The sequence below is a fragment of the Rhinopithecus roxellana genome, chromosome 7, assembly GCF_007565055.1.
Source record: "Rhinopithecus roxellana isolate Shanxi Qingling chromosome 7, ASM756505v1, whole genome shotgun sequence".
Lineage (NCBI taxonomy): Eukaryota > Metazoa > Chordata > Mammalia > Primates > Cercopithecidae > Rhinopithecus > Rhinopithecus roxellana.
The window spans coordinates 63,526,709-63,542,633 of NC_044555.1; the positions used below are offsets into that span (position 1 = coordinate 63,526,709).

Below are 15,925 nucleotides of genomic sequence, written 5' to 3' on the forward strand. Positions count from 1 at the left end.
GACCATGGGTAGCTGAAACTACGGAAAGTGAAACTGTGGGTAAGGGGGACTACTATAAATTAAAAGCTGTCTCATGTCATTAGTGTCTGGTCGAAAGCCTCATTGATTCTGGTAGATTTGGACTTTTTTTAAAAACTTTTTTCCTGATTGGTTGGTGTGTGATTTTATTGTGTAGTGGTATATTTTGTGGGTTGCTACTTTATACAGATTTACAAAGCCATGGTCTTATAGTACTCATGTAGCCACACAGCTAGCTACTCAGTTGAGGGAAATCATGGAAGCTGTGCGTATGTGATGTTCTTCTGGCATGTCCTTGTTAAAGCTGCAGTTATGGCTCCCCAGAGACTGATGGGATGCTCCCTGTAGGTGTCAAAGAAAGCAGTATGTGGCTCCTGGTAGCACAGAATATGAGATAAGCTATTCTTTGTCCCAGTCAATGTATTCTACACCTTGTAGTAGATTGAACTTGAGTCTACCAGTGAAAATGGAGAAAGCTGCAGGGATGGAAGAGAAGTGAGATTTGAAATGCCTCAAGTACCATTACTTCTACTAATGTATTCATTAGTAGAAGTGAGTAAGCAAAGGGTATTCTCTAACCCAAGAAGGAAATGCTTCCCCTCTAAGCAAGTTTTCTGCCTTTTCTCCTGACGGTACTAGCTCTGTTGTCTTTTCTCCAGCTGGGATTTTATATAATACCAGCCAAACAAGTGACTCTTGTTTTCTTTCCTCACCCTAGATTTCCATGATCATTATAAAGAACAAGAACTATAATTGAATGAAGTCGGTTGATTCTGTGAAGAGATCATTAGAATGACACTAGATGCCTTCTTCCATCTTATTTATTTCAGACCAGTCTTAACAGCACGATGAGTGTTTACAGTGAAACTGGAGACTATGGCAACGTGAAAGTCAGTGGTGAAATCCTTCTCCATATCAGCTACTGCTACAAAACTGGTGGGCTCTACATTTTCATCAAGAATTGCAGAAATCTGGCCATAGGAGATGAAAAGAAACAGAGGACAGATGCGTAAGCACATAGCTTGTTCCTCAGACTATTTCAATCACTGCCTTTTTTGTCTGTATGTGTGTTTCCTTTTCAAAAGAGTCTTAGCATTCTTCTTGATTCAGTCTTCTCAGAGAGATGATTGTCACGTTCCTCCTATACCACACTTCTAAATATTCTCTGAAGCACATGTATGCTGGTTGTGTCCTTGATTAACTGATTTTTAAAACATAATTCCGGATTGACATATTTGAAATTTACACAGAGGCAGCTCTTTGAAGTAGAATGCTGACATGTTGGCACACCCAGGATATACAAAAGCATCTTGTCAATTTTTGTTCTGGGAAATCCTCCAGAGAAAATTACCAAGCTGTTACCCAATTAAACAACTCAAAAAGGCAATTATGAGGCTCTCAGGATTCTAGAAATCAGCCCGGGAGGGCAGGTATGGACCACAGCACATTGGAGAGAAGCTAAGGGGTCCTCAAGACCACTGCCAGGTTCAATGATTCATTAGGAGGACGCAGGACTTTGCACGCAGTTATAATCAGCAAAGAGGCACATGGGGCAAAGTCCAGGGGAGATCAGGCTCAAGCTTTGCAAGGGTCCTTTCCCAGTGGAGTCACATAGGATGCATTTAATTCCTCTGGCGATGAGTTCTGACAACACTTGTGAAATGTTGTCTACCAAGGAAGCTTGTTAGAAATTTAGCTGGTCACATACCAATTTCCAGTCTCTCAGAAGGAAAGAACCTGTTCAGCATAAGCCATTTTCTTTGTACAAACAATTTAGGAACAACAAGCTACTTTTATCCGCTCTGGGAATGGTGGGAATCCTCCTGAAATCCAAGTTGCCAGGTGCCACCCAAGGGCCAAATTTGCAAGCAGGCATTTAGAAGAATGATAGTCTCAGGCCCACTATGTTAACCCTTTTCTGCACAGTAGATGACCTAGGTCCAATAAATGACTCAGTGAACCTGGTTCCAAATACCCTGAGATAGACAAATGAGTGGATTCTGACTACAAATTGGTCCACCTGCCTCCTCAACTAAATTTCAGAAGGCTACAGGACCCATGTAATTATTTTGACTAGCTTGGAAAGGGGTGTTCTAAAACTCAACAGATATTCTGTAGAACTCTGGTAGCATCTTATACATTTCAACCTCGTACACATCTTGTACATTTCTGAGTCTACTGTGATACCCTGCTTCAAGAGGTTCTTGAGATAGCTCAAGCTAAAGTGTTGGGTAGAATTGCTATCACTACTTCAGGTTGTCGTTGTTTATTTTGTCTTTTTCACTATTTTCTTTCACTCACCCATTACCATTGACCCCACTTTCTGACATCAGAAGGCAAGACTAGGAATAGAGAAGCATCTAATCCCAGAAAAGTTTGTGAGACCGTTAACATTAATAATGTACTACATTTATTGAGTAGTACAATATGGTAGCTCCTTGGATGTGTCAACTAATTTAATCCTCACAAGGCCATCAGTTAGACACTGTTATTTTCCCAGTTTTACAGATGAAGAAACTGAGGCACAGAGTGGTTATTTAGTAAATTCTTGAGGTCACCAAAACCTCTGAGGCATGGAGTGATTCAAAACCAGGTGGCTTGACTCCAGAACCCACACTCTTTTATCATTATGTTTTACCACTTCTCTCTTATGGAAGGCCCAGGGTTCTCATTTTAAGGTATCCTCTTACATAGACAAAATTCTCTTTGGTATTTCCTCTCATGCACACTGGCCCTTTACCCCTTTTATTCACAGTGAAGTCTTTGAACATTTCTTGCAAATAGATGTTTCACAATAATTACATTTATATTTTCTTACCTATAGTTATGTCAAGTCATACCTTCTTCCTGACAAGTCCCGGAACAATAAGCGTAAGACCAAAATCAGAACAGGCACCAATCCAGAATTCAATGAAACACTAAAGGTAATTAAATATGGTCTCATAGTAACTCATGTGATACTGTTCACAACTTCAATGGTTTAGAAGTAACTACAGAGAACATTTTATTTGCATGTCAAGGCTTGTATATGTTTTAGAAAATTAGAATTTGAATAAATTAACATAATACCCTTGACTTTTCTAACATCTTTTGAGGAAACGAAAACACTCTTATTCTGTTTATGTCTCTGCTGCTGCTGAATTTGAACCTTGAATAGAGATGATCCAGTCAAACTGCATCTGTGCTGATGCATCTTGCCAGAAAAATCGGTTTTACCCTTGGGCAAACAGTGCTTTTTCTGACTTCCTTGAAAGAAGTTTGTCACAGTTTTGACACTACTTCACAGTCATTTTGCACACATTCATTGTTCTGCTAACATAGCATAGATCTATACTGTTTGTTGATAGGATTTCAGAATTTGACTAAATATAAGTATGTGGTTAATGAATAGTTGAAATGAAGAGCCAGATTTGAGAAATCTCAACAAAAGTGGCCTAGATAAAATATAGCCCAATCCAACTCAATGATCCAGAAAATAGGAATCTCTTTCCAATGAGCTTTCACATAATTAACCCCTTCTCTTGCTATGGACCAATCTGGCCTGGTAAGAAACATCCAGGGAGAATGGAATGAAGAAGTTATTGCCAATTCTATGGAAATTTATGGGCTTGTGCCCAAGAATGATGGAGTCAGAGTCCATTTTAGGAGGAAATTGGTAAGGGCAGAAAGCCATGAGCCTGCATGTGTCAGTGGGAGCATGTGTGGAAGCAGGAGCTAATATTAAGACAAAACAAACTGAAAAATGAATAAGTACAGGCAGAGGGTATATTCAATGGCCATAACAGGATTGAAAAGATCAGCCCAAATACAGGGAGAGGGTAAATTTAGGAAGTAGGGAGCCAAGGTTAATTATGACAATAACAGCAAGAACAAGAATAGATACTAATCCAAGATCAGGAGCCAGTCAGTCTGAAGTGTGTCCCAGATGGTGGTTGCATAGAACAAGCAGAAGGTTGGAGGGTGTGTGAGCATGTGGCCCTGGATAGTGTTGTTACCAAAAAAAAAAATGCTAGCCCAGCAACATCTTCTTTCTGTTTAATACACATGTACACCTTTTCACCTCTGCACTTAGGCTGGACTTTATAAAATTTGGTGTTTGTGAGTTTCTCATTGTCAATTCTTTTCTGGATTTGGGGATTCTCATATGAATAAAATAAGAAAGAAGTTGGAGAATTTATATACTAAACCTTGAGTTTACAAAGTAGGTGTGGAAAAATAATTAAGGAAAATGAAAAACCAATCACCTAACACTTTGTATACAGTATCTGGAGTTTACCTCTACCTCAAATACTACCTCAAATATCTTTCAATGTTAAGTCTGGTACAAAATGAGTTTATGGCATAGAACTTCAATTGTAGCAGAAACAAAGGAAAACAAAGAGTTTTCTTTGGGTTTGTTTTGTTCATATTACTGATGTATATGATCTGAAAGATGTTGGAAGTAAATTTCAACCTGTCGTGGAATTGGATAGAGCTCTCCTTGTGGAATGTAATGTTGTAAATGTTTGCAGTACACCATCAGCCATACCCAGCTGGAAACAAGAACTCTGCAGCTGTCAGTCTGGCACTATGATCGATTTGGACGTAATAGCTTCCTTGGGGAAGTAGAGATTCCTTTTGACTCATGGAACTTTGAAAATCCAACTGATGAGTGGTTTGTGCTTCAACCCAAGGTAGGAAATGCTCTTAGATTAGTCAGTTATGCAATGATACAAGTTATGAATGAAATTGATGTCATAGGCCTAAAGAACTCAAAGACTTTCAAATTTCAAGTGATAATCTGCAAAAAATTTGTACAGCAAATTTTGGAATAATATTATAAAAATGTTGTAAATCCACTGCTTTGGAAATTCTTTGTCAATATAGGTCTTCTGTATAATGAAAGCCACATAACCATATATATTTTTTGCTAAAAATTTGTATTATTTGACAGTCTCATTGGATAACCGAAAGCAACACATTATATGATCTTATTAGAGAGTCTTCATTTTCACATAGGCAAAACCAAATTCATACAGCATGAACAATCTCAAAACATTACCTTTATTTCTCATTCTCCACAATTCAGACCATAAGCAGGAGTGATCTTGCCTTTGCTTATACGAGGGAATAACCAGTAGCTAAAGTATCTGATTTTCTTATGTTCCTACTTTTGGGATTCACAACCCAGGCCTTGAGTTACATTCAGAAAAAAAAATCTTAGAGCTGATAATTAAATGCCAATATTGTATAGCATGTTCTAATCTAGACCAACAGTGCCTTGGATTCACTTTAAGTGACTGAAGTCTCTATGCATTTACAGTACTTTTTAAGCCAAAATGGAGGTGAGTAAAGGTCACATTTATGCAATCAAAGATTATTCTTTGTAGTAGACTAATTTATAATCCTTTGGGTATATACCCAGTAGTGGGATGGCTGGGTCATATGGTACATCTAGTTCTAGATCCTTGAGGAATTGCCATACTGTTTTCCATAATGGTTGAACTAGTTTACAATCCCACCAACAGTGTAAAAGTGTTCCTATTTCTCCACATCCTCTCCAACACCTGTTGTTTCCTGACTTCTTAATGATTGCCATTCTAACTGGTGTGAGATGGTATCTCATTGTGGTTTTGATTTGCATTTCTCTGATGGCCAGTGATGATGAGCATTTTTTCATGTGTCTGTTGGCTGTATGAATATCTTCTTTTGAGAAATGTCTGTTCATATCCTTTCCCCACTTTTTGATGGGGTTGTTTGTTTTTTTCTCGTATATTTGTTTGAGTTCTTTGTAGATTCTGGATATTAGCCCTTTGTCAGATGAGTAGGTTGCAAAAATTTTCTCCCATTCTGTAGGTTGCCTGTTCACTCTGATGGTAGTTTCTTTTGCTGTGCAAAAGCTCTTTAGTAAGAAAATATGGCACATATACACCATGGAATACTATGCAGCCATAAAAAAGGATGAGTTTGCGTCCTTTGTAGGGACATGGATGCAGCTGGAAACCATCATTCTTAGCAAACTATCACAAGAAGAGAAAACCAAACACCGCATGTTCTCACTCATAGGTGGGAACTGAACAATGAGATCACTTGGACTCGGGAAGGGGAACATCACACACTGGGGTCTATCATGGGGAGGGGGGAGGAGGGAGGGATTGCATTGGGGAGTTATACATGATATAAATGATGAATTGATGGGTGCTGACGAGTTGATGGGTGCAGCACACCAACATGGCATAAGTATACATATGTAACAAACCTGCACGTTATGCACATGTACCCTAGAACTTAAAGTATAATTAAAAAAAAAAAAAAAAAAAAAAAAAAAAAAAAAAAAAAAAAAAAAAAAAGATTATTCTTTATATACAGAAAGGCAAAAACACATTATGATGAAGACAGTGGATTCAAATCAAACTTACTTGGTTCAATCCTGGCTTCATGACTGCCCATGTGACCTTGGGCAAATTATTTAACTTTTTATGCCTTAGTGTCCTCAGTTGTAATATAATCATTGGATGTAGCTTATAGGTCTGTGGTGAGGCTTGAATAAACATTGTATACATGGCTGTCAGCATTTTATCTGGAACATTGTAAGCTCTCAGTAAATGTTAAATGGTATACATATGACTTGGGAGTCCTTGTATTGCAACTGACAGAAACTCCAGCTCATACTGCTCAAAAAATAAAGGGAGATTATTGGCCAGCAGTGATTAGGCATGGCTTGATCCAGATGTTCAAATCTTATCAAGGTCTTGGAATTTCTTGGTCTCTCTTCTTAACTTCATTGGCTTCATTTTCAGGTTCCATGCAGTGTTGTCCTCCCTGACTAGCTCCAAGCATGCCTCTCTAATGACTACAGTGGCTGAAAGCCTTTCATCTTTGCACCACACTATTCAGAAGAGGAGAGAGTTCCTCCTCCTCCAACAGCCAAATCAATGCATTGGGTCTGGTTCTCCTAATTGTAATTCTATCATTTGTCTATTCTAAGCTAATGACTGTGGCCAGGGAGGTAAGATGCATTAGGTGGCTTAAGACAATCGGAATATACCCTGGTTCTAAAGGAGGGAACAATAGCATCCTTCCAGTCAATTTCCTGGAAATAGTTGAAGGACTTTGCTGGAAGGATATGTAAGCTCTCCTAGACCTCTCCCAGGCATCCTTTGTGCTTAGAAATCAGCATTTTCCACAGTAATCACTTCCACATTGTCAATGAGTGGTTCACAGCCTATCATAAGAGGGAAGCATCTCTGAGTGTTTCTGAGCCTACTGAAGGTAAAAAAGTTCAGATTGCATTCACTGTGGAATACCATGGGCCCTCTGCCAGATCCTCTTAGGTTCCTAACCATGTCTGTTAGGAGGTTCGCCGCAACAGCCTCCACCTGAGACTCTCTTTAGAAGACTTCCCTCGGGCTACTGTAGCTTTTAGCCTATATAGGCAGAAAGCCAGAAGTCCTGGGAATTTTTGTACCCGCTGCCACATGACAACCCTTCATCAATAACTGATAGGTGGGGGAATATGAAGGCCCACTTCCCTTACTGAAAGTGGGAAAATCTCCAAAGTGTTACGTATAGTACCACCTCACATAGAAGCTACCTTCCATGGAATTTTGCCCAAGGTTAGACTCGTCCCTGTTCTGCTTCCCATACCGCTTTACTGGTCTCTCTAAGAGAACTTCCTTAATAATTCACTTGCATACAAATCTTCACCTTCGAGTCTATTTCTGAAGAATCCAACAGAAGTTAGTGTCTCTAACCTCTGCCATCTTCCTCTGCCCAGCTTCCTCTGTTCTGTATAGAAAAAAAGCTGAAGACTCAGACGTGCTTAGATATCATGTCTTCTGAAAACGCGGAGGACAGGCACAAAGGCATGCTCTATATGCTGCCTTGTGCTTCATTAGTGGCTCATCCTCAGGCTGAGCTGGGCTCTGTGTGGTTGGTTATCAGCCAGCTATGTAAAGTGGCACTTCAGTTTCAGTTTCCTGCCTCGGTCATTTCAATGCAATTGTCACTCCAGCAGCTGCAGATGTAGTATGAGCAGCCTTGGAGACTTGACGTTTCTTGTAGATTATGCAGTCGAGAAGGTGAAATGTGAGTTACAGGGACTGATTTCCCTAGTAATAGGGGATCAGAATTAATAGTCCTTAATAATTCAGAAGTACTGACATACTTCTGCACTAGGAGTGCCAGAAAGGCATGGTGCCTTATTGCTTATTGACCCTGTTAGTGAAGTTTCCTCAATATCTATCTTTGTATGGGCTAGGTCCTACAGTGCTAAGCCAGTGAGGAGGCTGGTGCAGAGAAAGAACTCAAGATGCCAAACATACTGTAGTTTCACAGTATAACTTCCATTTTACTTCATGGCATGGGATTATTTATTAGCTATAAATCATTATCTTTCTGAAAGGCATGTCAGGTAGTTAGACAAGAAGGTTTTATCAGTATGAATTGCCTTTCAAGCCTTCCCAGAGTGTGCTATTATAAACCAAGGACCTCTGAAAATCAACAGCAAGCTTAAGTGGTTTTCCAAGGAAACATTCTCTTATTCTGCCTTCAGGCAGAGAGTAAATGTATGTTCCTTCGGAATTATACCTAGATTAAAGGCACCCTCTCTTTTTTGGCAGACTTTTGTCTGTAATTCCTTACTCCATGTTACACCTGTAAATGCACTGGGAGTCTCTTCCTTACTCCGACGGAAAGTGGACCTCTCTTTTTTTCAGAAAGCAGAAGGTGGTGGGTGTCATCTGCTTATTTCACATCCCTGCTCAGATAGTCTCAGTGGTTCCCTACTGCTTTTGGATATGGCTTGAATAAATACTAACCCTCACCCCGGCACTCAGTGTTCTGTTGAATGGCCCAGCCTACTGTAGCAGCAAAAGATGTTAGTTCTCTACCCATACCCATTTTCTTGCAAACAGGGCTCCCCATTGCTTTCACTCCCACCAACCAACCGCTGCCAATCATTGTAGGAGGAGAGCCCTCAGGCTGCTAGAGAGGGCTTGGTTTGCAGGCCAGAAAAGCCAACATAGCCTGGGTATTTAAGTCTCCTGGGGGTGAGCAGAGTCTTGATCAATGACTGGTGGATTAAGGAGCATCAATACTCCCACGTTCTTGCATCTGATTAGAACAGCTCTGAAGCGTGATCTGTCACATCTCCAGAGTACCCCTATGGGACTTAACAAAAGTTACTCTCCATGGAACTTTGCCTGAAATCACATCCTTAAACCTCCTTCACTTTCAGTCCCCCTTCCCCAGTACCCTTCCTAATAAAATACTGTAACTTAAATTAGTGCCTTAGCATCTTCTGGGAAACCCTGAGTTGACACCTTATTTCCATCCTCCTTGCTACTACCTCCCTGTACACACTCCCCTGATCACATGTGACTTTCTGTCAGTCCCTAAACATATTCTACACAAACCCCATCATATTTTGCTCATACTGCTTTCTCAACGTGGACTAACCTTCCCAATCCATCTTTATCTGTCATCATGTCTCCCATCCTTCAAGGACCAGGCAAGAGCTACCTGTTTTTCCCAATCTGGATTAATCTCTCCCTTCCCATAATACTTTATTTTTACTTGTGTTGGAATAACTGTCACCATTTATCTTACATTGAACTTTCTGTATAGTAGAAACCCTTTTCCCCTAGAAATTACCACCAATAGTAGGTCAGTTAATAGACAACATCACAGAAATCACCCACATACAAACACACATACTCAATGCCTTTCTTTTATTTTTAATTATTTTGAATTAACACATAAAAATTGTATATAGTTATCATGTAAAATGTGGTTTTTAATTATGCATATATTATGGAATGGCTACATCAATCTAGTTAACATATACATTACTTCACATAGCATACTTTTTTGTGGTCAGAACACATAAAATTTACTCTCTTAGCAATTTTCAAGAATACAAAGCATTGTTATTATTAATAACTATGGTCACCATGTTGTAAAAGAGATTCCTCAAATTTATTTCTCCTATCTAGCTGACATTTTATTTTGTTTGGCCAACATCTCCCCCAGTTCTCCCCACCCCCAGCCCCTGATAACCACCACTCTACTCTCTGCTTCTATTAATTCAACTATTTTAGATTCCACTATTTTAGATTTATATCTATTTTAGATATAAGTGAGATCGTGCAGTGTTCATCTTTCTGTGCCTGGCTTATTTTAATTAACATAATGTCCTCCAGATTTATCCACGTTGTTGCAAATGCAACTGACAAGATTTTATTTTTTAAGGCTGAATAGTATTTCATTGTGTATATATATCATATTTTCTTTATCACTTCATCCATTGATAGACAATTAGGTTGTTTCTATATGTTGGCTATTGTGAATCATGTTGCAATGAGCAGGAAAGTGCAGAGATCTCTTTAAGATACTGATTTCATTTTATTTGGCTATATACCCTGTAGTGGGATTGCTAGATCATATATACGGTGGTTCTATAACACTCACTGTATTTAGTCTTTTTGATAGCAGCCATTCTAACAGGTATAAGGTAATAGCTCATTGCGATTTTAATTTGCATTTCCCTGGTGATTAGCAATGTTGAGCATTTTGTCATACACCTGTTGGCAATTTGTATGTCTTCTTTTGAGAGATATCTATTAAGATCCTTTGCCCATTATTTAATTGGAATATTTGTTTTCTTACTATTGAATTGCTTGAGTTCTTTATGTATTTTGGATATTAAATTATTTAACTTAAACTATATCAGATGTATGATTTGCAACTATTTTCTCTCATTCTGCAGATTGTCTCTTCACTCTGTCGATTGTTTTCTTTGCTGTGCAGAAGTTCAGTTTGAGGCAGTCCTATTTGCCTATTTTTGCTTTTGTTTCTTGTGCTTTAAGGGTCATATAAAAAAAATTTCCCAGACCTATGTTATGGAGCTTTTCCCCTATGTTTTTCCTAGTGGTTTTACAGTTTCAGGTTTCATGCTTAAGTCTTTAATCCACTTTGAGTTGATTTTTTATATGGTGTGAGATAAGGGTCCAATTTCAATCTTCTGCATGTGGATGTTCAGTTGTCCCAACACTGTTTACTAAAGAGACTGTCCTTTCCCCATTGTGGATTTTTGGCACTTTTGTTGATAATCAATTGGCCATAAATTTATTTCTGGACTCTCTATTCTGTTCCATTGGTGTTATGTATCTGTTCTTTTGCCAGTACCATGCTGTTTTGATTACCATAGCTTCCCAATGCATTTCTTAAACATTTATTTTTAACTTAAACCAAATAAATGTACATTCATTTGCAAGTCTTCTGATACAGAGACAATTAATTTTGTTTGAATTTCGTTCAGTAAGTAAAATTCTGCCATATATTCCTTGCATAAATTATCCTCCTAATGCATCATCATCAGCAGATTCTAATTTGAGTTTTTCTCGAATGAAACAAGAACATAAGAATACTTTCAAAGTAAATCAAATGCAAATTCTTCTCAAAAATTTATGATTTTTTCTAACCTTTCATAGATTCAAGCCCACATATAATCCAATAGCAACTTTGTTTTCAAATCTTTAGTTCTAAAGTATTCAACAGAATTGTTATAGTAGCAGCTGTCTTTTGCACTCATAAATTTATGTGACATTAAACTATATAATTACAATCACAAATATGCCTGGCCTAAAGAGTTTGGGGGACTAACTAACGCAGCTGACTCTCAGTGTGCATACAATTCAACTGATGGGAGCAGATGCATGTTCTTTGCAGGAAAGATTCTGCTATTCACTAGGGATGAAGAACACTAATTAAACTGATGAGTCAGTTAACTAAGTGTGAATTAATAGATCCTGCTACTGCAAATATGTCTACTAGATAGACTGAAAACTCATTGAAAGCAGGGTCTGTCTCATGTGTCCCCACAGCACTTAGCAAAGTGCCTTATAAAAATGTAAGCATTCCATATGTGTTGGTAGACTTGAATTGAATATGATTGGATTCTGCTAACTTTTTCTGAGTAATAGTTGGTTGGATAATTACAATGGTGTTATGCCAGGAGAGGGTGTTGCTTAGGAATTTCCTGGCAAAGTATAAGTATCAAAAATACCCTAAGACATTAGACATGTGCAGGCTGCAATATGACTCTCCACTTTAATTTTTTATATGTGATTATAATGCTACAAGCTTCATCATTATTGTGTTCTCCTTTCATAAGACTTGAGGTCTATACTTATACAGGGTCAACAGTATATTTTAAGCTAAAAACCAATGGAACGTTGGTAAATCCCAATAATGCATGTTTTTGATCTCTAGTAGCACACTGTATATTAGTATGTGATTCCTACACATATCACTTTTTCCTACCCGAAGATCTCACTCAAAAAGCAAACACAGCCTGCTCTGGTTGACTATTTCTGTATACCGAACTACCTTAAACCTTCATGGCTTACAGCAAGAATTTATTCTCTCTCATGATTATGTGGGTTAACTAGGCTATCTAGGTAGTTCTCACTTAGGGTTTTTCATGCCACTGCAGCCAGATGGTTGACTGAGGCCGATGTCATCGAAAATCTCAACTGTATTGATTGTTCGAATTGGCTCACTTCCATGTCTTACACATGATGTTGGCTGCTGGCTGGAAACTCAGCTAGGCCTGCCAGCTGGAGCACCTACATGCGGCTTGTCTCTGTGGCTTGGGACTCTCTTAGCATGGGTTCCCAGAGGAAGCATTCAGAAATACCCATTCCAAGAAAGAAAGTAGAAGCTGTCAATCTTAAGACCTGGACCCCAAAACTGGCACATTGTCACTTTTGCCATATTCTATAATACTAGTCAATACTAGTCAAAGCAATCACAGAGCCCACTCAGACCCAGACCCAAGGAGAGGTCACAAATTCCCCATCTCTCATTGATGACAGTACCAAAAAAGTGGTAACCATCTTTAATCTGTCATAACATCCATTATTATTTTCTACTTATGATATTCACCTAAACTAAAATTTACTGAGATTGTCAAAACAAAAAGAAGAGTCCATTTACAAGGAACTTGGTCTAAAATAATCAGATAAATATTAGATGGATAGTCTATTTTACCATATATTCTCATTTTTGCCCCGGGTAAGAAGGTTGAATAAAATATTTCAAGCATTTTTCCCACCCTTACTAGTAAGTTTTACTATCACCAGCAGGAAAGAAAAGGGAGAGGCAGGCAAGGATTCCTTTTCTTTTTAATAGTCTCAGTAATTTTTAATTTTCTCTTACTATTTATTTGTTTATTTATGCCAAGTCTTGAACAGTCTCTGGCTTAGCTATGAGTGGGCTAGGTTTCTGAACTCTCATTCTGCCCTCTCTGAGAGAGCAGTTCTCTGCTCTTGACTCAGAAGTCAGATCTCTAAAGGAAAACCTGGACAAAAGTTTCCTTTCCTGCTCTACCTGTGAAAGAACTCAAAGTTCAGTTGACTCAGTGGCAAGTGGGAGACCTATAGAGCAGAGGTTCTGGGTGCATGTGCACATTGATTTTCTTTAATTTGAACTTCATATTTTGAGATGATTGTAAATCTACATGCAGTTATAAGAAATAATACAGAGAGATCCCATGTACTCATTACTTGATTTTCCCCAATGGTAACCTATAGCAAAGCTGTACTGTAATATCAAACCAGGTTTTGCTTAATTTTTTAAAGGCAGGGCCTCACTCTGGCATCCAGGCTGGAGTACAGTGTCAAAATCATAGCTCATTATAATCTCAAATTTCTGGGCTCAAGCTATCCTCCCACCTCAGCCTCCCAAGTAGCTGGGACTACAGGTCCATGCCACCATGCCCAGCTACTTGGGGTCTCACTGTGTTGCCCAGGCTGGTCTCAAACTCCTGGGCTCAAGCGATCCTCCCATCTAGGCCTCCCAAAGTGCTGGGATTACAGGCATGAGCCACTACACCCAGCCACAACCAAGATATTGACATTGATATGATCCACCAAATTTATTCAGAATTCCCAGTTTTGTACTCATTTGTGTGTGTGTGTGCGCGCGCACACGTGTGTGTATATTTAGTTCTATGCAATTTTATCACCTTTATAGGTTTGTGTATCTACTACCACAGTCAAGGTACAGAACAGCTTTAATACCACATGTGTCCCTCAGGTTGACCTTTTATAACCACATCTAACTCCCTCCCACTACTCACATCCCTAACTTCTAGCAACCACTAATCTGTTCTCCATCTCTATAATTTTGTCATTTCAAGAATGTTACTTACATAAATGAAATCATAAAGTATATGTCATTTTAAGACGGGCGTTTTTTCACTCAGTATATAATTCTCTAGAGATTCAACGTGTTGCATTTATCAATAGTGTATTCTATTTTTGTTAATGAATAGTATTCCACGGTATGGATGTACCACAGTTTGTTTGACCATTCACCTGTTGAAGGAAATCCATGTGGTTTCCAGTTTTTTACTATCACAAATAAAGCAGATACAAATACTAGTATACAAGTTTTGTGTGGATATAATTTTTTCATTTCTCTGGGATAAATGACCAAGAGTGCAATTTCTGGTTAGATGGTAGTTGCATGTTTAGTCTTTCGAGCAGCTGCCAAACTGTTTTCCAGAGTGACTCCACCATTTTACATTCCCACCAACAATGTTTGAGTGAACCACTTTCTCCATGTTGAATTTTGATTATATGAATTACCAATATTGCTTTTAACAGTTGATGACTGGCAGCCCCACGTGAATCAAGCATTATTGCCTACTTTTCCCTTCTTGATCACTTGATCACTTGGGAAAGCCTTAAAAGACATCAAAGATGACACGGAGAAGTAATTTCTGGAGGTACTTTCAGTGGCATTTTTATTCCTGCTTCTTCACATCCCAAACTATATATGTAAACTCAGTGATAGGTCCAGTCATCAATGCATCACAGGTGCTCAATATCTATTGACTGGCCAAATATAAGTTATATGTCTTCTTTAAAATTCCTTTTACTTAAATGTTAAAGGTTATATGCAAATGCCTTCATAGAGTTTTCCAGCCTTTCTTTTCTCTTTTCTCTTACCTAAGGCATCTCTTAAACCAATGAGAGCCAACAGAGTTGAAATGGGAATGGATTGTCACATTTACGCCACCAAGTAAATATTGCACATTCAAATGTGGACTACAATGCTAAGCAAATCATTCATACTCTTTCAATTTACTTGTTTCTCCTTGGCCAGGTGGAGTTTGCTCCTGATATTGGCCTTCAATACAAAGGAGAGCTGACAGTTGTTTTACGTTACATTCCCCCGGAAGAGAATCTGATGCTTCCACCAGAACAACTCCAAGGTAGAGTAAAAATCAGTGACTTTGATCAATGGCATTCTGTTTCTAGAAGTGTGGTAGTGGGAATCAGGGATTGGTTGCATTCTATGTCTTTCATATTACACAAACAAAACATAAAGGGTTAGGTGTCACTGTCTTTTGGGGAGAGTTGAGATGTGTATACCGTATATGGAGGAATGCAGGATTCTTACAAGGAAAGGACAAAATTCATACTTAGAAACCAGCCTTGGTGGTCAGATTTGTTTTCTGTTAGTCCCAAAGATATAGGATCTTCCCCCAGGGTTGGGGGAAGGCAGGCTGCTGGGAGGCAAGCATAGGAAACTGCTCCATGAATTTATGACATTCACAACTATTCAGGGAGTCTTGATGAAGAAGTTGTTCTAGAACACAGGATTTAAAGGAAAAAATCAGATGGAGTCAATTTATAAATCTCTCTTCCCCTTTGTATTAAGCTGTTATTGCATTGCTATAAGAAATACTCAAGACCAGGTAATGTATAAATAAAAGAAGTTTAATTTGCTCATGGTTCTGCAGACTATGTAGGAAGCATAAAACAGGCATATGCATCTGAGGAGGCCTCAGGAAACTTACAATTATGGCAGAAGGTGAAGGTAGAGCAGGGGTCTCACATGACAGGAGCAGGAGCAA

At 38.7% G+C, this 15,925-nt stretch overlaps 1 protein-coding gene across 2 annotated transcripts in view; it reads left to right on the forward strand.

The window, feature by feature from the left end:
* The window catches only part of SYTL5 (synaptotagmin like 5), a 106,110-nt gene that overhangs the window by 84,508 nt on the left and 5,677 nt on the right, over window positions 1-15,925 (forward strand). For both annotated transcript variants that reach the window (XM_030934092.1, XM_030934093.1), the window contains 4 exons: window positions 849-1,027; window positions 2,843-2,942; window positions 4,530-4,691; window positions 15,172-15,280. In XM_030934092.1, coding sequence (XP_030789952.1) covers window positions 849-1,027; window positions 2,843-2,942; window positions 4,530-4,691; window positions 15,172-15,280 — 550 coding nt within the window. The remainder of the gene's footprint in view (window positions 1-848; window positions 1,028-2,842; window positions 2,943-4,529; window positions 4,692-15,171; window positions 15,281-15,925) is intronic.